General features: G+C 43.0%; 1 protein-coding gene and 1 pseudogene across 4 annotated transcripts in view; both read right to left on the bottom strand.

Annotated features, from left to right (window-relative positions):
* Positions 1 to 22,490, bottom strand: part of STK33 (serine/threonine kinase 33) — a 110,312-nt gene that overhangs the window by 79,720 nt on the left and 8,102 nt on the right. The window contains exons 1-2 of one of the 4 annotated variants that reach the window (XM_061564594.1): positions 4,978 to 5,200; positions 2,968 to 3,116 (exon numbers count right to left, since the gene is read on the bottom strand). The exons of 1 other annotated variant lie outside the window; for it this stretch is intronic. In XM_061564594.1, coding sequence (XP_061420578.1) covers positions 2,968 to 3,043 — 76 coding nt within the window. In that variant the 5' untranslated portion in view covers positions 3,044 to 3,116; positions 4,978 to 5,200. Of the gene's footprint in view, positions 1 to 2,967; positions 3,117 to 4,977; positions 5,201 to 22,490 lie in introns of those variants that run through there. 2 more of the 4 variants (XM_061564595.1, XM_061564596.1) reach the window with 2 other exon arrangements.
* LOC133350436 (GATA zinc finger domain-containing protein 10-like) overlaps positions 8,675 to 22,490 on the bottom strand; it is a 48,931-nt pseudogene continuing 35,115 nt past the window's right edge.

Genomic DNA, 22,490 nt, shown 5'->3' with positions numbered 1-22,490 from the left:
TAAACAATATTTTTACACGCTTTCTATTAACTCACTCTGTCTGTTGTTGTTGTCGTATCCTAAAATCTTGTAACTCAATTTTAACCCACTTCCCAATGCGGTATCGACTGCAAACTTGGTATACTTATGTCTTACTGATGACAATACTATATTCTATCATAAATAATAATAAAATAGATATTTTTAAACATTCTTTTTTATATGTTATGTTTCGGCTTGGCTCTAATTGTCCACGCTCAACTGACGTTGGCTGTAATTGGCCACAGCCCCTTACGTTATGGCAAGCTTCGGGGCCATTTCCTGGAGTCGTGGAGTTCTTCCATTACTGGTACATTTCATTAAAGCGTGTTTTTTAAAAAAAGTTTTTTTTATATTGCTTATTTTTATATCAATGTTCCAAAATCCGACATTTTCACACGGTGTTTCTTCATCTCGTGTACATTCGCTCACTTCCCAGGCGCATTTCTTTAGAACGACTCATTCCTTGAGAACTGCCTTCTGCGTTTAGTTTGTTGTCCTGCCACCGCATCTCCCATTAACACGGTTGGCTACGTACGGTGGGAAATAAGTTCAACGTACCTAAAGCCCGCTTGCAACGTTTAAAGGAGTCTGCGCTTTAGTCTTGTGTCTAGTAACAAATCTGTGCGTACGACGGTGGTAAACGTCGTGTTCAACAGACGTTCACATATCGGACAATTCCACGTATCCGCATATACAGTGATACCTCGGTTCACGAACGCTTCTGTTCACGAACAACTCGGTTCACGAACAGAAAAGTTCATAAAAATATACTCCGGTTCACGAACTCCGCTTCTGTTCACGAACAGGAGCCGCGGCCATTTTAATGCTATTTCCAGGCTGTCACATGGTCGTGAATTCCTGTAGGAAGATCGTGGAGAGAAGAAGAGACACAGAAAGAAGTACTGTGAGTACTGTGAAGACACTTTCAGTGACTTTTTGCTTTTTGGTGTGCTTTTTAGCACATACAGTACTGTACTGTACTACTGTACTGTACTTACTGTATTGTACAGTTCACCCGTTTGAGTGCTTACTGAAGTCATCTCAAGCAAGGTTAGTGTTCTCTCTTTATACATTACTATACTGTACAGTACTAATGTGTATTGTAATTTGTTTAATATTTTTGTTCTTCAAAAACCAAAAAAAAAGGTCAGAACGGATTAACCGGATTTACATTGAACCCTATGGGAAAATGTGCCTCGGTTCACGACCAATTCGGTTCGCGACCAGAGTCAGTTCACGAATAAAGTTCGTGAACCGAGGTCTCACTGTACCTCGAGTCTGATACGCGACTCCCCCCCCCCCCCCCCCTTACAACAGAATGATTTTCCAAATGTGCCCCATGGTTTTCGTGGTTTGTGTACTCATGTCTGTGCACGAGATCGCCCTCTCCAAGTGTTGAGTGGTGTGGGGGGCAGGGGATTGTCATCGACCTGGCGAACTCTTGACCCCAAAAACCGAACACTTTGGCACGAGCACGGCCCAGCCACGCGAGACTAAGCGCCGCTTGTGCAACAGAGCGGCGTGACAGCCTGCGAAGAAGGCTTCACGAGCACTAATTACGTAATGGTAATAATAATAATAGCGTGCGGTAATAATTGTGCTCGACTAAATTTCAGAATGATGTAAAGGATTTCGATTGAAAGCTTTCGTGACTGCAGGGATTCATCTTCTTGGTTCTTTCGGTAAAGTCACGTAGAAGGGAAATAATAAAATTAAATAAATAAAACATAATACAATAATTCTCGCGACACTGTCTTCCCGACAGACCTGCTCTCCACCTGAGGATGGCTGCTCGCATTGTGGCCGAAACGTCGTGATAATTATTTTATTGTTTTATTTTTATTATTGTATTATTTCCCTTCTACGTGACTTTACCGAAAGTGTGGGTTACTCCCACCTATTCCAAGGCGTATTGCAAGCTTGGAAGAGTTCACCAAAAAATATACCCTCTAGAACAGCACTCTAAAGATATTTCTAGCAGAGGCCCTTCCACCAGCAGTGGCACAAACAAGCAATTGCAGGGCTGTACCTCTACCTTGTATTACAGTTACCACGGTAGGGAAATGTTAACTACCTCGCCTAGTATACAGGAAGTCGTGGATTGGATCTCGACCCTGACATCAGCATATTTGGAGTTTGCATGTTCTCCCCGTGGTCGCGTGGATTTTTCTCTGGATCCTCCGGTTTTCCCCTCCACATTTAGAATATTTGGCTGCGATAAATTCCCACGCGATAAGTCACTTCGTTTTGCTGTCATTCGTGGTCAGATCGCTTCTAAAAAATAGCTATATAGCTCAGTGGGCCTTACCTGGTAAAATAACAAAAAAACATTATAGTTTACACTATGAGATCTCTTTTACCAGTGGCAAAATATAGTAGTAGGTTTTACCCTTTTAAACTGGTACAAAACTGACACCTTTATTCAAGGCATCATGTTTGCAATAACCACAACACAAGTAGTCAAAAAAGCAAACAAAAAGAAGCAACTCTGATAATGATAATACAGGACAGTGCATATTATTATCATTATCAAAGTTGCTTCTTTTTGTTTGCTTTTTTGACTACTTGTGTTGTGGTTATTGCAAACATGATGCCTTGAATAAAGGTGTCAGTTTTGTACCAGTTTAAAAGGGTAAAACCTACTACTATATTATAGTTTAGTAATTATTTCACGGATATTATACGACAATCAAGCTAAGACAATGTCCCCATGTTCATGCGAGCACTGGGGCATCACCAATCTCCATTAGTGGCACTGAGCTGGCAGTGGTAATTCCAGAGAGACTTTCCACAGGACAACCACCGATTCATTATTCCACAACACAACAGTCGTATTTTGCAATAATCGCACACTCCGAGTGGAGTATTACAGCGATACCAGTGTTTGTCTATGGAAATTTCCCGATTTACAATCAAGCGGAGTGGTGGCGCAGTGCATTCACGTACAACTGGATCTCGAAGAGTTGCTCTTCATAGCCCATGTGACGGAAGACGTTTGATACCCGGGCCCGAGGCTTAACATTCGCGATGCGGCGACACCTGAGCCAGCCTTGGCTCCCCTTCATCAACCTGCAATGACCAGGGTAGTGAGGGCCCTAGTCAAACAACAACCATGACAAACATGTTGTGGGGAAGCCTTCAATCAGCAGTGAATTGGACAATTATTTTATCATGCCCCCAACCCAACCTCAAGACTTCGCAAAAAATACCCAACACGGCAATCAAATTTGTCTTCACGTTAAATATTTTTTCTTCCAAACTTGCAACTGAACAAAAAAATATCGGAATGAGAAGACAGTTTAGAACATACTGATTGTCCATGAACATGTTCAGTCACAAAGTTTATACATATTCGATTATCGATACCATCGTTAACGCGTCCCTCCTGTTTAGAACGAGCCCTATGTACGACAAAATTCTGCTGTGATTGACAGGATGACTCGCATCTAGACAAATTAAGTTTCTCGTCATGCACACCGCTGCGTGGGAAATGATGTAAACGCCGAGCACACGTTTTGTACGGGAACTACGATGGAAGGGCCATCAGATGTGACGGTGGTTCTCATTGCCACAACGTAAAATGTTAAACTCATAACCATCAAAGCAGCTGGCTCCTAGATCTCTGAAATCAACAATGCGCGTCTCCGGGTTTTGGTGACCGTGTTGTTAAAACTGCGTATGATGGTCGTGTACACTCCAAGGGTTACTAATGTTAACAAATGTATGAATGTGTATACGACTTGCCACTATGAGCGACGGTACTAAAGAGATGTTTGTTGTAGAGACAAAGGAAGCAACGATTGTGTACGAATTGCGGTTCAAAAAAGTGCATACATGGCAATTCAGATTGTTTAATTTCCCAGTGGTTGTGAGTTGCAATGAAACTATTACTGTTGTTACAGCAACAGTGTGTGATGGATATCAACAGTATATCTATTTTATGTTTTGCGTGACTTGTTATATCAGTGTTACAGATTTTATTTTTTACAAATTCTTCCGGAAAAAATACATTGCATTTCAATAAGCTCACATCTATTGACGTACGTACTGTATATGAGATAGATACATTGCTTTGATAGTTGTTTATGCTTACCATTTTGTATATTGAATTTTTTCACTTGAGTAAATATTATAAACTGTAAGAATGATGATAAATTCGCTCTGCTTAATATCATTCCTTATTTATGTTTCGTAATAAACTCATGCAATAGCATTCGTGTCAAAAGTGATCACCCGTGGTGTTATTCTAATGACCCATACGCACGAGTAGAGAGGGGCACGTACGATATGAATGGAATAATTATGCAGGCACAATTGTTTTAAAAACCACGAGCTGATGGGATTTCCCCACTCTTTATCTCAGAAATAAACAGTTAAGCCGAAGACAATAAAGACGGCGGCTATGCCAAACGTAGACTTCAAAGTCACCGTTTCTCCACTTTCAAAGTCACCGTTTCTCCACTTTCAAAGCCAGCCCCACTGAACCTTGCTCATCCTCCCTAAGTGGTCCCGAGCCGGTGGTGGAAATTCCGCATTCCTACGGTGTGAATCAGAATGTCCACACGATGACCACCACAGAATTGCCTCTAGCTGACGCAGCCTTCCCCAGATGGTGGGTCAGTTACGGACACCAAAGGAACGAAGGCTTAAAACGACCAATTTTCAAGTCAACAATTACACCTTCAACCAAATTGCATTGTTATTAATACCTCTTAATAGTTAAACGTTGGTTATAAATCATCTCCAATAATAGCGCAAATTCACGCAAGCAACATTAAATTTCTGAAATCCGATATTATCGACCTTTAAAACATTAAATGACAGTGCAAGCTAATAACACGACACTCGCTCCCGTCTCTCTGTGTCGCACTGACACAGAGTGACCCCCCACAGCGAGACAAGACAGAGACGCACGCGCGCGCACGTGGACCCACGCGTGACACAATCGCAACCAACCTGGAGAGACACGTGCGCCCAGGGCACCGAAGCAGTGGCACACACGTGTGAAAAAGAAAAGCCGCAGAAACTCTGCCCCCCCCCCCCACCAGAAGGCGATCGGGTGGACGGCGTTGTTTCTAATCCACACGGACGCCGTGGCCCTGACTTCGCCGGCGACTCAGCGTCCGTCGAAGACCCCAAGAGGCTCCGCCTTGCCAGAGTCTCTTTACCCCCTGGCACCATGACGACAGGGCCTCCCTTTTAATGGGCCAGCCGGATTTATCTGGAGCCACTAACGTGCCCGCTGGCTTCAGTGCCCTTAACTATTCACGCGCGGAACCAACACAACAACTCTTGTGTGTGTGTGTTGCGAAAAAAAAATCAGCCTTTGCTTTTTTTTTCCGGCCCAGCTGCAAAGCCGTGCTTATGTAAATAGCGGAGGTGTTCTTTTCCATCCACAGCATATAGGGTTATTTCACGCGTGTCTTTTTTTATGATTATTATGAACGTTTGATTTGTTTATGTTCACAATCGCACGGTTAGAACAGTGTGCTGGCACACACAAAAAAAATACTGGACATTTACTCAATCAGCTGTGTCTAAGAACAGAAACGTATTCTGTGGCCAGACATATCAGCAGCGTTTCCTTCTGCCATTGTCTGGTTTTTAAGTTACACTTCGCAGTTACACGACCAAGGAACCCAGCATACATCCGGTTTCAGCAGGTCTCAGAAATGTTTGAGGCCCGAGCCTAGTTATTTATAGGGAGGACACCAGGGCATACCAGGTGTGTCGGGCATGAGATTGTGAGCTGGCCAGGAGGTGGCAGTAGAGCAATGTATTTCTCCCAAATATTCAATTTATTCGAGTGCGGATCGAGTCTTACCTGAATAAGTAACGGGGATTACCATTGTTAAATCCATTTTCCAATCACAATGCACTACAGTGATCCCTCGCCACTTCGCGGTTCAAGTTTCGCGGCCTCAGTGCATCGCGGATTTTTCGAACTGATTTAAAGGCCTCATTATACCTGTGCAGTAACACCATCATCATTCATCATCACATTCATCGAACTGCACAGGTCTGTCATCGTCGTCATTGTCATCGTCATTGTCATCGTCGTCGTCGTCATTACTGGAGTCAAGTCTCAAGATACTACTGTCATTGGTGAGTGTAGAACACTATAATACGTATCGTATGAGAGAGCGAGTGAATGTATAATATGAAGGTTTTATAATTAAATAGATTTAAGTAAAATATATATATTAAGTATAAATATACATATTTTAAACATTCTGATACCCACACACACATATACGGAAATTCCTAGGGGGCCAATCCTACTTCGCGTATGTTCACCTTTTCGCGAGGGGTTCCGGTCCCCATTAACCGCGATCAACGAGGGATCACTGTATTTCTCTCCTGAAGCCCTGTCATGGCTTGAAGACCTCGACATTGGCATATTGCCATCATATGCAAGAATAGAATAGAATGCAGAGCAAATGTAGTATCAGCTTTATTTGTACTGTATATCAGAACAGCTGACCAAAACTTAAAACCTGGTCTAATAAAATCACGCACAATTTCTGGTAGGTTTCTACGAAACATGCGTTTAAGAGTATTTGGCTGCTATTATTTTTCACATGATAAGCCACTTCGTTAAGCCGTCATTTGTGCTCAGATTTCTTCTGAAAAGAGAGCTATGCAGCTTTAACTCAACATTTACATATCAATCGATCAATATTAATGTTGGGAAAACCCTCCCTGCAGTAAAAAAAAAACAGTGTTTGGTTTCAATGCATTAGCGGTCGGTATAAAGAAGCCAGCCTCCATGTAAACACCGATGGTCATTTCCACCTTGAGATCACAAAGCGAGCAAATATTTAACGATTGTTAAAGTGTTTTTATGGGCTTTTTACAACTCTGCTGATGGTAGATTCGAGCTTTACAGCACATTTATACACACTTAGGAGAAGTTAACTCCGTTTTCGCTCATCTGTGGACACCATTGCAGTCACGAAAATATAAAAACATTTACAAAGCAAAAGTGATACTTTTTTTTTTTGCAATAACATTTCAAAATGGGTTTCAACATTCGTAATATTTAACGTGAAGACAAATTGTACACGAATAATAAATTTACAAAAATGACAGAAATATTAAAGTGATTTAACCTACCCAGTTTCTTCAATTCCCTACCTCTGTCCACCCAACAGTGTAAATGGGTATAACGCCGTCGATAAGATAGCTCACACATGCTGGCAAAGTGTGACTTCTCTCACCTCTTCCAAGACGGCTGGCCAGGGAGAAAAAGTGGCCCAAATTATGCTCTGGAAGGGCTCTCTGTGGCTTCCTCTAGAGGAGGACGTTACACCATCAGTGGATGTAAGAAAGAACTTGCAGGGTTGCGCCTTTAGCTTTTATCGACCCAAGAGAGCCCGACTGGCTCTTTCATGAGGTTCGTTCATTTGGGATTTTTTTATTTTAGCCAATGCCATTTGAATGAGTAGTTTGAAAATAGGAGAAAAACAGAGAACGCAAAGAAACCGCACACAGATTGAAAACTCATTTTCTAAATTGAAAAATAATTTCTTTAGAGCAGTTTTTTTTTGCGTTTAGTTTGTTGTCCTTCCACTGCACCCCCAATTAGCACGGTTCAAAATACATATACCCAAATAAGACACTTCGTTGAGCTATCATTTGTGTCAAAAAGAAGTTCAACACACATATGTACAATGTCTATATAGCATCCTGTAACACCTGTTTTATGCATGGCGGTCACGTATCCCACCACTATCCAGAATCAAACCTGCTTAGCGTCTGAGATCTAACAAGATCTGACACATTCCATGTGATTTGGTCATTTGAAAACGTACAGTATTTATAATGATTATTCTATTGCATGTGACAATATGTTCAGGAGCTAAACACCAATGTCAAAGTCTGCCAGCCACGAAAGGGCTTCAAGAGAAGGTTCGTGTAGTTTTACTATTCGTACGTCGAAGGAGGGGACATTGATTAAAAGATCATTACGATAACGTCCACGGTGTCTCGGTAATTAAAATGTTGGTGCGCTTGGAAAATCTACCACGTGACAGGGAAGAGCTGGGAATCGATCTCCTAAATCTCTCAATCTGTCATCACGGTCATCATCGCAAGCATGAAGGTCTCCCCAAGTCGTCGCCGTCTCTTGCGCTCCTGTGATGAAACAATCCACCCAGCACCTGGGCACAACGTGGCTTTTCATCCTGTCAGCTAAGGGCGAAGAACACACGGTGCCATATTGTGATCTATCTAAAACACAGTCCTCACGGAATATTCATATATTGTACAACAACGACGCGTGTTGCGTTGAAACCACGCGACGTTCACGCAGTACGAAGCCGACTTTCTAGCTGCACTAGCGCCGTGTGTTTCAACTAAACGCGAATTTTACGCAGCATCTACACCTCGTTTTTGTAATTCAACGACAGAGACGTCGTGCAATTGTGTTTGGATTTGTTTAGAAACGACACACAAACTCTACGTTGTGTATAATTGTACTTTATTTTATTTATCCACGTTCATTTGTTTACATCAGCCATTCTTCTTTAATAGACAATCAAATGCATGCTCAACAAGTTCAAGTTCAAGTTCAAGTTCATTTATTAGGTATAGCCCTGTGAGCCATTCAGCTCTTGAATCGGGTGCAACCGCAACAAACAAAAAACAAAAACATGAACAAAAAAACATCTTAAAGTGAATATGTGACTAAGTGCAAACAGAAAATCCAAGAAAAGACAGCAAAAATATTGCAGAAAAAACACCGTACACCAACGCTGTGTGCAAAAATCCCAGTGGGATGCAAGTCAAACAACAACAACAACCACAAGACAACTTAGATTAAGGCCATCAGTCTAACTCTGTACTACAACAACACAAACATGGCTAAACCAATACACTTTTCGAAATCACCAAAATAAAGCCATGAAGGCAATGAAAAAGCAATCATAGGAACTGACGGAATTTTCACAATAAATGGCATAAACAACATGTACTACCAAAACCCTGCAGCCATAGCTGGCTGCATGAGTCACTCCACAACAGCAGGAGCATCAATCGGAGTATTGTAATTTTTCAATGCACCTTTAAGATCAGCACACTAAATCAAAACACAGGTCATACTTTGTAGCGATCATCCGGAGCGAAACATTTTATTTTAGGTCACTGAATAGCACTGGCAGCTAGGGGTGTACAACTCCTCTAAAGCAGTTTTGAGTGAAGATCTCATAGGTAGTGACTCAAGTTTCAATTTATTTGCAACAGCATTCCAGACCCTGGGGGCATCAATAGCAAAGGCCCTTCCTCCAGTATATGTACGGCAATAGGGAATATTAAGCTGGTAAATGAGTGTAGACCTTAGGTCAAATTTGTTCTTTGAAACAGAGACGAGATCCAGCAGGTAATCTGCAGATTTTTTTGCAAGTACATCATGAATAAATAAGATCTGGTGCACAAGCCGTCGAACATTCAGAGATGTTAAGTTTGACCCAATGTAGAGATCACAGTGGTGAGTCCTATATGGGCAGTTCAATGCAAATCTTAAGGCCGAGTGATACATTGAGTCAAGCTTCTTAAGTACAGTACTTGGGGCTGATTTATACACAATGTCACAGTAATCAAGTAGAGGCAGTACGGTAGCTTTAATCAATTCCAAACGGAACATAGGAGGGAAGCAGTGCTTGTGTCGATATAGAAAACCAATTTTAATTTTTGTCTTTTTCCCAATATAATCAATGTGATCTTCAAAATTCAGTTTTGAATCCAGGATGACCCCAAGATACTTATAGATCTTGACTTGCTCTATTTGATCATTATTTAAGGTATGTAATTGGGGAAAAATAACTTCCCGCTTTAGTCCTGGTGAGAAGCATAGCACCTTGGTTTTGGCAGGATTTAGGACTAGTTTAAGAGCAACTAGCTGATGTTGTAGTTTGTTGAAATCACTCTGGAGCTTAGCAATCACGTCATCCGGAGAGCGGCCAGCAGTAATTAGTACCGTGTCATCTGCAAAAAGATTTACCCTGGAATAATCCAGTTCAGTGCCCAAGTCATTTACATAAAGAGAAAACAAGAGGGGGCCGAGAATGGAACCCTGTGGAACCCCTTTTGTTATCTTAACACTGTTTGACCTCCAACCATCTGTGAATACAGTTTGGGTGCGAGAAAAGAGGTAATTTTTTAACCATTTTACTGTGTTTTCGGAAAAACCGAGGCAACTTATTTTACTAAGCAGGATGTTGTGGTCTACTGTATCAAAAGCTTTGGACAAGTCAAGAAAAAGACAGGTGCAGTACTGCTTATTATCAAGGCTACTGTAAATGTGATTCAGAGAGTCTAATGCAGCAGATGTGGTGCTGTATTTTTTTCGGAACCCAGATTGTTTTAGATGTAATAGATTGTTGGCGGACAGGAAACTGCTAATTTGGTAGGTCAATAATTTTTCAAAAATTTTCATCAACGGGGACAAAATTGAGATAGGTCGGTAGTTATTTGGATCATCTTTAGGGCCCCCTTTGTGAAGTGGACGAACATAGGAATGTTTCCATTCTAGAGGAACTGATGCTTCTTTGATGGACAGGTTGAAAATATGGGCTATAGGTTTGTATATTAGGTGACCAACAGTTAGTAGAGCAAAGACGGGAATACTATCTGCTCCGGTAGAGGAGGACCCTTTGAGGTAGGACAGTTGTTTCAGAACATTACTTTCGTGGATTGGCTGAAAACTAAATTCGCTTAATGTTTGGACAGGAGTGTAGGAATTTGCATGAGCAGGGGTGACTCCCAATACATTATCAAATAGGGTACCAGCTTCAGAAAAATGAAGGTTAAAATTGTCAACTATTTTTTGGGGATCTGAAAAATATTCCCCATTTCGGTTAAGCTGAACGGGCAGATGATCTGTTTTGGATGCCTTTTCGATACATTTGATTGTTTTCCAGAAAATCCTGGCATTTCCATGAGATTCAAGGAGAGTGGAAGAGAAGTAGTTATTTTTTGCATGCCGTATTTTTTTGACGCATCTATTCCTTAAAATCCTGTATTCTAGCCAGTCATTGACCAAATTACTTTTCTGAGCACATGCCCAAGCCTTGTCCCTAGTTTTCATGAGCTTTGTAATCACAGGATCAAACCATGGTGGACGGTTGCCTTTAGTTTTAAATTTAACCAACGGAGCATGTTTGTTAAGAATTTGGAGAAACGTGTACCTGAAGGTCTCCCAAGCCGTAGTCAGGTTTGGAATATCACAGACCTTGTCAATATCCGAGTGAAGCACATCATTAGTAAATGCCTGAGTGCTGAAGTGTCTCATGGAGTGCTTCTCAACCAATTTAGGGGGGGCTTTGGGTCTGGCTGATGATCTCACCCCAAAAATGAAGGAGTGATCACTAAGGTTATTACCTAGAACACCAGTCAGTGCGAAATTGTGAGGGGCATTTGTCAATAGGACGTCAAGCAGAGATGACTGTCCCGGATTTTTTAGGTTGGGTCTTGTGGGGACATTTATTAATTGAAACAGGTTAAATTCATCTGCAAAATTTGTGGCCACGGCCGGCGGGTTTAGCCAATTCCAATTTAGATCACCCACTAAAACTATTTCACCTTTAGGGAGGCCCCCAAGAAGCTCTCTCAGTGCAGATGCAGCTTCAACATCCTTCCCACTAGGCGGTCTATAGCAGCACACTACCAATATGTGTTGATTATTAGGGAGAGTTATTCTGAGAGCCAGACCTTCAAAGCAACATTTTTTAAACAAGGAGTGAGCTGGTGAACATGCAATAGTATTACGAACATAGATGGCAATTCCACCTCCTTTAGATCCTCGGTCAAGCCGAAAAAGATTGTAGTTGTCAATCGTAATCTGCAAGTCATTGACGGCAGGAGTGAGAAATGTTTCTGTTAGGCAAAATATGTCCGGGTCAAGATTTGCTACTTCTAGTTTTAGTTGACTTAATTTAATCAAAAGCCCTCTGATGTTGACATGTAGAACACCAACACCTTTTCTGCCAGAAAAATCTACAGAATTATATGAGTTCTTTACATTTGGTCCAGGATGAAGCTCAATACCACCCAGAAATAAGAAAAGTAGAATTAATAGTTTGCACAGGTATTTTCTGTGAAAGGATGAAGAGCGACGAACCTTGGACGAATAGCAGCAGCTCGCAGATGGTGTTATTTTTAAGAGCAGAATGAAGTTTGGAAGGAGTGCTGGTGAAGTAATGGGACAAAGATAGGGTTTAAAAGGATATAATGATGGAGTGTAGAAGTGTCTATAAGTTGTTTCATTAGCAGGTGTAGTTGCAAATTTAGCAATAAGTATTGACGCGAAGTAACGCGGGTAGCCATTTGTAGAGTTGAGTGTGGCACTAGATATGGCCGGGAGGGACAGTAGTAAGATACACAGCAGGTGAATTGACATCTTTAAAACACTAAATTTAAACACACACACAGCTCACTCACACGCAGCTCACCCTCACCCACTCTCACGCACAGCCCACACCCATGCAGCACAACGCACACGTGGCCGCACACGCCGCCGCCATCTTGCTGCTGTTGTTGTTGCAGCTGCTGTTGTTGTTGCAGCTGCTGTTGTTGCTGCAGCTGCTGCTGCTGTTGTTGTTGCAGCTGCTGCTGTTGCTGCTGCAGCTGCTGCTGTTGTTGCTGCAGCTGCTGCTGCTGTTGCTGCAGCTGCTGCTGTTGTTGCTGCAGCTGCTGCTGTTGTTGATGCAGCTGCTGTTGTTGCTGCAGCTGCTGCTGTTGTTGCTGCAGCTGCTGCTGTTGTTGCTGCAGCTGCTGCTGTTGTTGCTGCAGCTGCTGCTGTTGTTGCTGCAGCTGCTGCTGTTGTTGCTGCTGCTGCTGCTGTTGTTGCTGCTGCAGCTGCTGCTGTTGTTGCTGCAGCTGCTGCTGTTGCTGCAGCTGCTGCTGTTGCTGCTGCAGCTGCTGCTGTTGCAGCTGCTGCTGCAGCTGCTGCTGCTGTTGCTGCTGCAGCTGCTGCTGTTGTTGCTGCAGCTGCTGTTGTTGCTGCTGCTGCTGCTGTTGTTGCTGCAGCTGCTGCTGTTGCTGCAGCTGCTGTTGTTGCTGCAGCTGCTGTTGTTGCTGCAGCTGCTGCTGTTGTTGCTGCAGCTGCTGCTGTTGTTGCTGCAGCTGCTGCTGTTGTTGCTGCAGCTGCTGCTGTTGTTGCTGCAGCTGCTGCTGTTGTTGCTGCAGCTGCTGCTGTTGTTTCTGCAGCTGTTGCTGCTGCAGCTGCTGCTGCTGCTGCCGCTGCTGTTGTTGCTGCAGCTGCTGCAGCTGCTGCTGTTGTTGCAGCTGCTGCTGTTGCTGCAGCTGCTGTTGCTGCAGCTGCTGCTGTTGCTGCAGCTGCTGTTGTTGCTGCAGCTGCTGCTGTTGTTGCTGCAGCTGCTGCTGTTGCTGCAGCTGCTGCTGCTGTTGCTGCAGCTGCTGCTGTTGTTGCTGCAGCTGCTGCTGTTGTTGCTGCAGCTGCTGCTGTTGTTGCTGCAGCTGCTGCTGCTGTCGCTGCTGCAGCTGCTGCTGTTGTTGCTGCAGCTGCTGCTGTTGTTGCTGCAGCTGCTGTTGTTGCTGCAGCTGCTGCTGCTGTTGTTGCAGCTGCTGTTGTTGTTGTAGCTGCTGCTGTTGTTGCTGCTGCAGCAGCTGCTGTTGTTGCTGCTGCAGCTGCTGCTGCTGTTGTTGCTGCAGCTGCTGTTGTTGCTGCAGCTGCTGCTGCTGTTGTTGCTGCTGCTGTTGCTGCAGCTGCTGCTGTTGCTGCTGCAGCTGCTGCTGTTGCTGCTGCAGCTGTTGCTGCAGCTGCTGCTGTTGCTGCAGCTGCTGCTGTTGCTGCAGCTGCTGCTGTTGTTGCTGCAGCTGCTGCTGCTGCTGCTGCTGCTGTTGCTGCTGCAGCTGCTGCTGCAGCTGCTGTTGCTGCAGCTGCTGTTGTTGTTGTTGCAGCTGCTGTTGTTGTTGTTGTAGCTGCTGTAGCAGCTGCAGCCGACCCAACTGCAGTTGCAGGAGTCATACACGAAGCAGCAGCAGCTGTGTGTACTACAGCAGAGCAGCAGCGGCCGTGCGGCCTGGAGGCGCCGAGGCTGAATAGTTGCGTGATATGGACGTGGAGAGACGAGATGTTTGGCCCATCAGCTTCATTGTTCTGCTTCCATTTACGAGCGCCCTCCACGTAGGCCTCGACGTAGGCCCCCACGTGGGCCCCCACGTGGGCCCCGACGTAGGCCTCGAAGTAGGCCCCGACGTAGGCCTCTATGTAGGCCCCCGTGGGCCCCGACGTAGGCCTCGACGTAGGCCTCTATGTAGGCCTCCACGTAGGCCTCGACGTAGGCCCCGACGTAGGCCTCGAAGTAGGCCTCGATGTAAGCCTCTATGTAGGCCTCGACGTAGGCCCCGACGTAGGCCTCGATGTAAGCCCCAACGTAGGCCCCGACGTAGGCCTCGATGTGTGATAGTGTAGTGATGTACACTCGTGTGTGAAAAACTAACGTAATTAGTTAGTGGAGGCGTTATACGATAGATCACAGTGTATTAAAAAAGTATAACTGACGAATTGTTTTGGGTTAATTTAAAAAAAAAATGCAATGATTCGATCTCAAATCGAATCGTTTTTTTAACAATGGTGGATAACATACACACTTACATATATAACAGTAATAATTACATCGTAACTACATATATAACAGTCGGTAAAGTCACGTTGAAGGGAAATAATAAAATAATAAAAATATAAAACAATAAAAATTCTCACGACGTTTTGTCTGCAACACAAGCAATCATCATCAGGTGTGAAATCCACAGAAAGAAAATTTGAAAAAAAAAAATTCTCCTACAACATCAGAGTGCAGCGCCACATTAAATACGCACTACAGGGATTCATCTTCTTGGTTCTTTCGGTAGTCACGTAGAAGGGAAGTAATAAAATAAAAATAAAACATAATGAAATAATTCTCACGACGTTTCGGCTACAACGCAAGCAGCCGTCTTCACCTGAAGACGGCTGCTACGTGACTTTACCGAAAGAACCAAGAAGATTGTTAATTTTATGAACTTTTAAAACATTAGAGACATACGCGCAACGCTGTGAGGTGCTTTGTATAGACGCGATTATTTATTTACTTTACAAACCGCCGCCAAAAAATAAGCCCCAGCCACTTCCGCGTTTTAAAAACCTCGGCAACCTATGCGTAAGAATACGTAACGGATTGGTGTAGACTATAACCCACCCGTGAATAATATCAATCTGTGCGGTGCGAGGCCACAATCCATGGAGCCATGAAATCGGCGCGTGTGTACGCGCTACGGCACGGAGAGGCCCTCATCCAGCAGTGGATCGTTCACGTCTGAAGATGACAATGAATGAATGAAAAATAATTTACAGAGTAATTTATAAACTGGAATTACCTGTTCACTATACCGTACTGTGTCTGTAAACACACTTGTAAAATCAAACTGTCAAACCTCATGACAAGAGGAAGTATTCAGAATTTTACGGAAAAAAATATAGTAGTATACTGCAAAAATGTATCGTTCATATGTGAGTGATTTATTTCCATTTATTTATCCACAAAAGCATCACTGAATATCTAGACCCCTTATTTAGGACTTCCCTGCCATGGAATGCTTGGCCGACTGAATTTCAATGCACGTTTGCGGACAAGGCTGACAGTACACAGAGAATAATACCACCGCTACGCCAGACTGTGGACAAAGCTTGGAGGGGAATACATAGAGGGACACTTGTTCAAGAAAATGTCATTCACCCACTGCTGTGCGGTACTGTAGTTGTAAAGCAATGTAGCAACCGTGTACGTGCGTGCGTGCTGGCCCCATCGCCACCATGTAGCAATTGTCATACCAGCTGTGGAGGCTTTAGCAGGCAGTGTGTACACACTCTTCTCACGGGGGGGCGGGGGGCCTTGCAGGTAAGGTCACGCCGGCAGCTCCTCTGTAAAGGCGCAGCTTGGTGCAGTATCAAACAAAAAAAGATCCCCCGTATAGCCTTAACAGACTGTTGGGGCAAGTGCTGTTAGCGAGCACCTATGAAGGCCGGAACGGTACACGAGGGGGTGGGTGGCCAGAACCACGCCCGACCGCCTTTGTCTCCCCAGTGGCAAAGTTTACACACCGCACCAGGTACTCATTTGAGGCTGAGTCGACCTAGGGGAGGCCCAGGACCAGTTCAGATAATCGCCACTGGAGGTTTTGGCCGTGAGCGGAATTCGAACCCGGGTCGCCGGGTTCATAGCACAGAGCGCTAACCGCTACACTACCGCTCCCCATTATCAAACACGCCAACATACACACAATATACACACACACACATATAATTTCGTGTGTGTTCAACTATAACGTTACGCCTCGTGTTGGCCTGAGTTGATAGACGTTACGTTAACACAGGAAGAGGTCACATTCCAAACGTATTTGCGTAAAAAAAAACCACATCCTGCACCATCAAGCATGATGAACAGGCACTTTAATCGCAAGACACCACCAGCATGTTTTTTTGGTAATGGGTAAGTTAGCTATTAATCGAAATGTAACAGGGCCTGGCAGGGGGGGAGGGGCATTAAGTGGGTTTCTGGAGGACACGTGACACTGGGAGTCTGCGCCTGGGTGACTTTGCGGCAATACAAATGCAGAACGTGTGCGCGTCCGGCTCACCTAAGCTTTAAGGAGCACCCATCCCACTAAAGTGCCATAGTCACAGATCGCACTGGCTGGAGACTAAAGGTGCAGGTGGACAAGTGAAAAGGGCAGATATGTGAATATACAGCAGGGTAGGTAGAATAATACATAGTGTAATATTACAATGTATAAGGTATAGAGTGGTGTATTATAATAATACAGTATATAATTAATGTTGGGTTTGTCTATGGCAGTATATAGTACGGGGTATACCCGTGTGATGTAAGAGAATAAAGTTTAGCTGGGAACATATGAAAAAAATTTGCGGCGTACAATTGTAATGTATTACTTACTGTTAGTAGCTCAGCTTATTGAAGAGTATATTTAGTATACTGATGATACTATGTCGTTTATACTTTAGTTGTTTACGTGGTGGTTTAGTTACTGCAGATACATACTATTAACATTCCTCTTTATTAATGCTATCTCTACCCCCTCGCTTTGATGCTGCTAATCCTGCATACTGCACGGGCATAATGACTTAAAACCCCTCGCCAAACCTGCTACGCATTTCACAAGTAGTACTAATCGCATATCTGCATTTCCCATAAATATGCTAAATTCCTCTTGATATGCAAATTATTTTGTCAAGGCGCTCTCCCCCCCTCCATCCCAGCTTAAAAAAGACGCTCGAAGCCTGGGGTTGTCATTCAGACTCTGTCTCCTCGACAGACCTGTTCTTCACCTGAGGACGGCTGCTTGCGTTGTGGCCGAAACGTCGTGAGAATTATTGTATTATGTTTTATTTTTATTATTTTATTATTTCCATTCTACGTGACTTTACCGAAAGAACCAAGAAGATGAATCCCTGCAGTCACGAAAGCTTTAAATCGAAATTTAGCACAAGACTACTTAGAACATGGGGGAAACTCTCCACTCTACATAAAGAGTGAGAAAATTAATGTGACATTGAGAAACGTGACTGCATGTGAAAAAGTTGTTTTTGTGAACATCTGTGGCAAATGACAGTTACATGCTGCTCTGTGTGTGGGTGGTTACATTAGAATCAGGGTGGACATGCGATGGTCGGATGTGACGTTGTACTCTATACCCTGAACGACAATCACAGAACATCTCTCACCAGTTCATTATTCACGTAGTTTCTTCTAAACTATAAACAAAACCATTTTTATTTAACCAGGTAGGGCTCGCTGAGTTATATAGATCTTTTTCAGAAGCGACCTGGCCACAAATGATAGCTCAACGAAGTGGCTTATCACGTGGACATTTATAGCAGCCAAATACTCTAAACGCACGTTGACCACGGGGAGAGAGAGAGAACACGCAAACTCCAAATATACCGACGTCAGGGTCGGGATCGAACCCACGAACGATCCTCCTGTACACCAGGCGAGATAGTTAACATCTCACCACCGTGGCGCCCCTGTGCACCACGTAGCAATGAAATCAGCGCGAGACAGATTGCCGCGTTGTGAAACCCAATGAGATGGCGACAGATTGGGCAGGCCTTTATCCAGCAGTGGATAAACCATGGCTAATGATGACGACCGTGATATGTGCACATTCGTACATATTTACAAGTTCACACCTTGTATTTTTACGCGGTTGTACCTTCAATTCCAGCCCACCACAAACATTGTAAGAAATATTTGCCAAATAATTTTTTTAATTAAAGTCCTGTTTTTATCGCACGGTTGAATGAAGGCCTTCCCTCACACTATCGTGTAGATAATGGGGTTGTTTGATCATAATTCACCATGCTAAGCAATGTGGCATAGTAAAGGGGAGAGCCCAGGACCGATTTAGACATCAGCCCTGAGTCACAGCCACTGCTGGATGAAGGCCTCCCCGCACCTGTTGGCAATGGGGTCGTTCGACCACATTTCAACACTCACGTTAGCCATGGCCAGGAATTGAACCCAAGTCGCTGGGTTCATCGCACATTACGTTAACCACATGGCAACTGCTTCACCTCACATTAGCCATCGTACTTATATTATTAATGCGGACCAGGACATAGGCTCCCAATGACCCTCTCCTGTACTACGTATCACAGGTTCCTTAATATCCATTTTCCAGCAATGTCTTGATCTATTACTTGGTGAAAGATGGGATTTTACCTTCTTACTTTCACATTAATCACAAGCTTGCTATGAAATCAAAGAGTCAGCTGCCCAGTTTAAACTTTTCGGATTGTAACCACATGGGCCCAAGACTGATGCTGCTGTCTAATCGGTGTAAGTGTGTTCAGTGTTCATAGGTCAAATCATTGCCACTCATTAGCCTGGCACTCTGTGCTCAACTGAGCTGCACCCTCCTCTTTCTAACAATATTTTTTTAAGCTGTACATGATGCTTCGTGGAAGTGGTGCCTATTGGCACTTCAAGATGAAGCCATTGAACATTTACTAAGGTTTCAAACACTTTGTTCAAAGTTCTTCAAAGGCCTATTCCGTCTAGTTACATGATCAGCAAATGTACAAAAAATTTGCAAGAATTTCCGTCGCATGTCTAAAGCACTTTTAGCTTTCGACATGGAAAATAATTAAGATTAAGCTCTTCAGTGAACACAATACAATCCAACCTGCACTATATTGAAGAAGCATATCATCTTAAATATACAGTACCACATTAGGGGTGCAGTGGTGGCAACAGTGGTGAGTACATTGCAGTATGAACCAGCGACCTGAGTTTGATTCCCGGCCATGTCTAAATCAGTGGCGTATGATATCTCAACTGGTTCTGAGGCCTCCTCTACACGTGGTGAAGTGTGGTCAAACACACAGCATGGGGAGGTCTTCATTACAAAAACAATGGACTGATATTTTGTTTCGATTTAAAGCTTTCGTGACTGCAGGGATTCATCTTCATGGTTCTTTCGATAAAGTCACGTAGAATGGAAATAATACAATAATAAAAATAAAACATAATAAAATAATTCTCACGACGTTTCGGCCACAAAGCAAGCAGCCGTCTTCACCTGAAGACGGCTGCTTGAAGATGATATTTCGTTATTAATGAAATTATGAATATCAATTTTCTCAAAAAAATGTAGATACCCAAAAGTGCATTGTCCCCGTTCGTGAGACCACCAATGATTTTTTATATTGTCATTAATGAAATTCTGAATATAAATTTTCTAAAACGAGACGCTGTGAAAAAATGTAGATACCCAAAAGTGCATTGTCCGGTTCGTGAGACCACCAATTTTTTTATATTTTGTCATTAATGAAATTATGAATGTAAATGTTCTCAAACGAGACGCTGTGAAAAAATGTAGATACCCAAAAGTGCATTGTCCCCGTTCGTGAGCCAACAAATGGTGCAAATGTCCATTTGTGGTGCATTCAGAAGCGCTGCTATGTATGGCCACCTGGCAAGTGTTGGACATCTACCAACCTGACTGTGAGCGTCCTCATTTAATATTTTTCAATAAAAGGTAGATTTTATTCATTTTAGCAGGAAGGGCCCAATACGCTGCGAGGCTCTGTTTTATTGGCGTCCAGCGAAAGTTGAGATATTATAGAGTTACGGGGGTTGGTCTCAATCTGTCACTACAATACAAATGGCAAGTATCGGTACGCACTTTACATGTTACAGGAATAGTGGGAGGAAAATAGACTGCAAGTGCTTTCTGTGGACCGAATGTAACACGCTTATCCAGGCTTGTTAATAGCCAGTGTGTCTAATTGTCGGTTTGCCAACATAAATGCAAGCAACCTGCCCACAAATCGGTTTCATACATTTATTCCGTCTTCACTCGAGAAGCAAGTCAGTAGCATCAGCTTACTCTGCTGTGGAAGATCAAACGTACAGGCTGTCCATGACCACATCACCACCTCTTAACTGTGATGGCAAGACAGACACCCTTGTCTCTTTCAACAGCTCCCTTTACAAACCCAACCTCTGTCCCAACTACAAAAGACTCCGCTGACTGTGAGCTTCAGCACTGGGCTATCGTTTCAGTGAGGCATTCTCACATTGTGAGTTTATATGAATGGCAACTCTATATTGATGACCATTTATGAAGGGGAATTGATCAAGACGATGGTATTTTCCAGATTATAAGATACGACGGGAAGTAAGACACAGCTCAAACTTTGGTGCCTTGTGTCAAAAAAAATTATACGAATCTGGACAAGACAAAGAGACACAGATGCCAATTTATAAAACGCACTCCCAAATGTTCCTTTAAAATGCACGAGAAAAATGCGTGCCTTATAAGTCCAGGGAATACGGTGTTTGATTTTATATTTATATTAAAACTCAACACCGCAGTTAATTTCCTAGAGAATCAAGTAATTAATCCATATTCAAGTGTCTCTAGCTATTTAAGCTAAACTGGCATAAGGAATTGAAGTAATCTCTGTTAACCAATTCCAATCACACGACCTTATTATGTGAGTCTTGCCGAGTCAATAGATATTTAAACAAAGTAAAATATTTAATTTATATTGGAACGTAAATTCTCAAAATATTATTTCACCAAGACGCGACATGCTCCCTTTAATCTCGGGAAATTCGATTGGTTCGAAATAAAATAAATTAAAAGTGATATTTGACCAAGTAAATCAGGCCTAGACTATGCCAATTGAATTTAAATTACTTATAGCAACTATTGCAATATAATATTGTCAATATTAAGATTTTTATTATTTATATTAAAATTATTTTGTTGTCATTAATTTGGAGGAATAAATGATGGGTAATTTATTACACTTTAACAGTAATGAAATTATTACGATGCAAACACAAATAATTAATCATATGCAAACGAGAAATGCCATAGTCATCATTGACAAAACCACATACAATAACAAAATTCAGGATCTACTTAATGATACTAGCTATACAAAAAATAAAAAGAGATCCCACCAACAGCCTCGTTACGAAAACCAACAACATCATCACCGGATTTGACATCTTTAATCGAACCAACCAAGCGGTTTTCCTTAAAACTTGCAAACCCACTGGCTATCACCAAATACTCGTTCATGAAGCCATTCATATATTTTGACACAGACACAATTTCAACCGAGAAGATGGGTACCAACTTAGCAATCATTGGAAGGACGTTATCAACCAGTTTAAGTCTTAACTGGCTGCGATGTTACCTTACTGCCACCTTCCGATGTTAATTTTATATTTTTAAATCCTTTATATTAAGTTCGCTTGCTTGCTTGCGTGCTTGCTTGCTTGCTTAGGACCGTGCAAATCTTTCGGTCGTTTTTTAACCCACTTCCCGTGATCCAATCGAGCTGATATTTTCCACACAGACTCGTTGTGCCAGACAATTAATGTTCGTGAAAAAAAATTCCCAAAATTTTACACTTTTTAGGCAAAAAAAAAATATTTTACATATATTCAAAAGAACTCATTCTTGGCTTTGGCTGAACGTCAGAGTGTAAGAGCCCAGAGCGTAACCCCTCCACAGGCCGTGGTGGAGTAGCGCAGTTGGTAGCGCCCTCGCTTCCCATGCCAAAGGTCGCGGGATCGATCCCCGCGTCCTCCACAGGCAAATATATTTTAAAATCCTTTATATTAAGTTCGCTGCCACGCATATAAAGGATTTATAGTGAAAAACTTTGTTTTTACGGGTTATACTTATTCTCCCCTCGTGGCTTCGGCTGTCCGATTTCACATTGGCAGGTTGAATTTCTCGCGCCCACGTGACCACCTACAGACGCCGACCTCTGCGTAGCGGTGGCTCTGCGATTTCACGTGAACATGCTAATCTCTCACATGAACATGCTAATCTCTCACGTGAACATGCTAATCTCTCACATGAACATGCTAATCTCTCACGTGAACATGCTAATCTCTCGCATGAACATGCTAATCTCTCAC

The sequence above is a fragment of the Lethenteron reissneri genome, chromosome 33, assembly GCF_015708825.2.
Source record: "Lethenteron reissneri isolate LAM-NWPU_2019-01 chromosome 33, ASM1570882v1, whole genome shotgun sequence".
Lineage (NCBI taxonomy): Eukaryota > Metazoa > Chordata > Hyperoartia > Petromyzontiformes > Petromyzontidae > Lethenteron > Lethenteron reissneri.
This window is presented reverse-complemented; position numbering and strand designations above follow the sequence as displayed.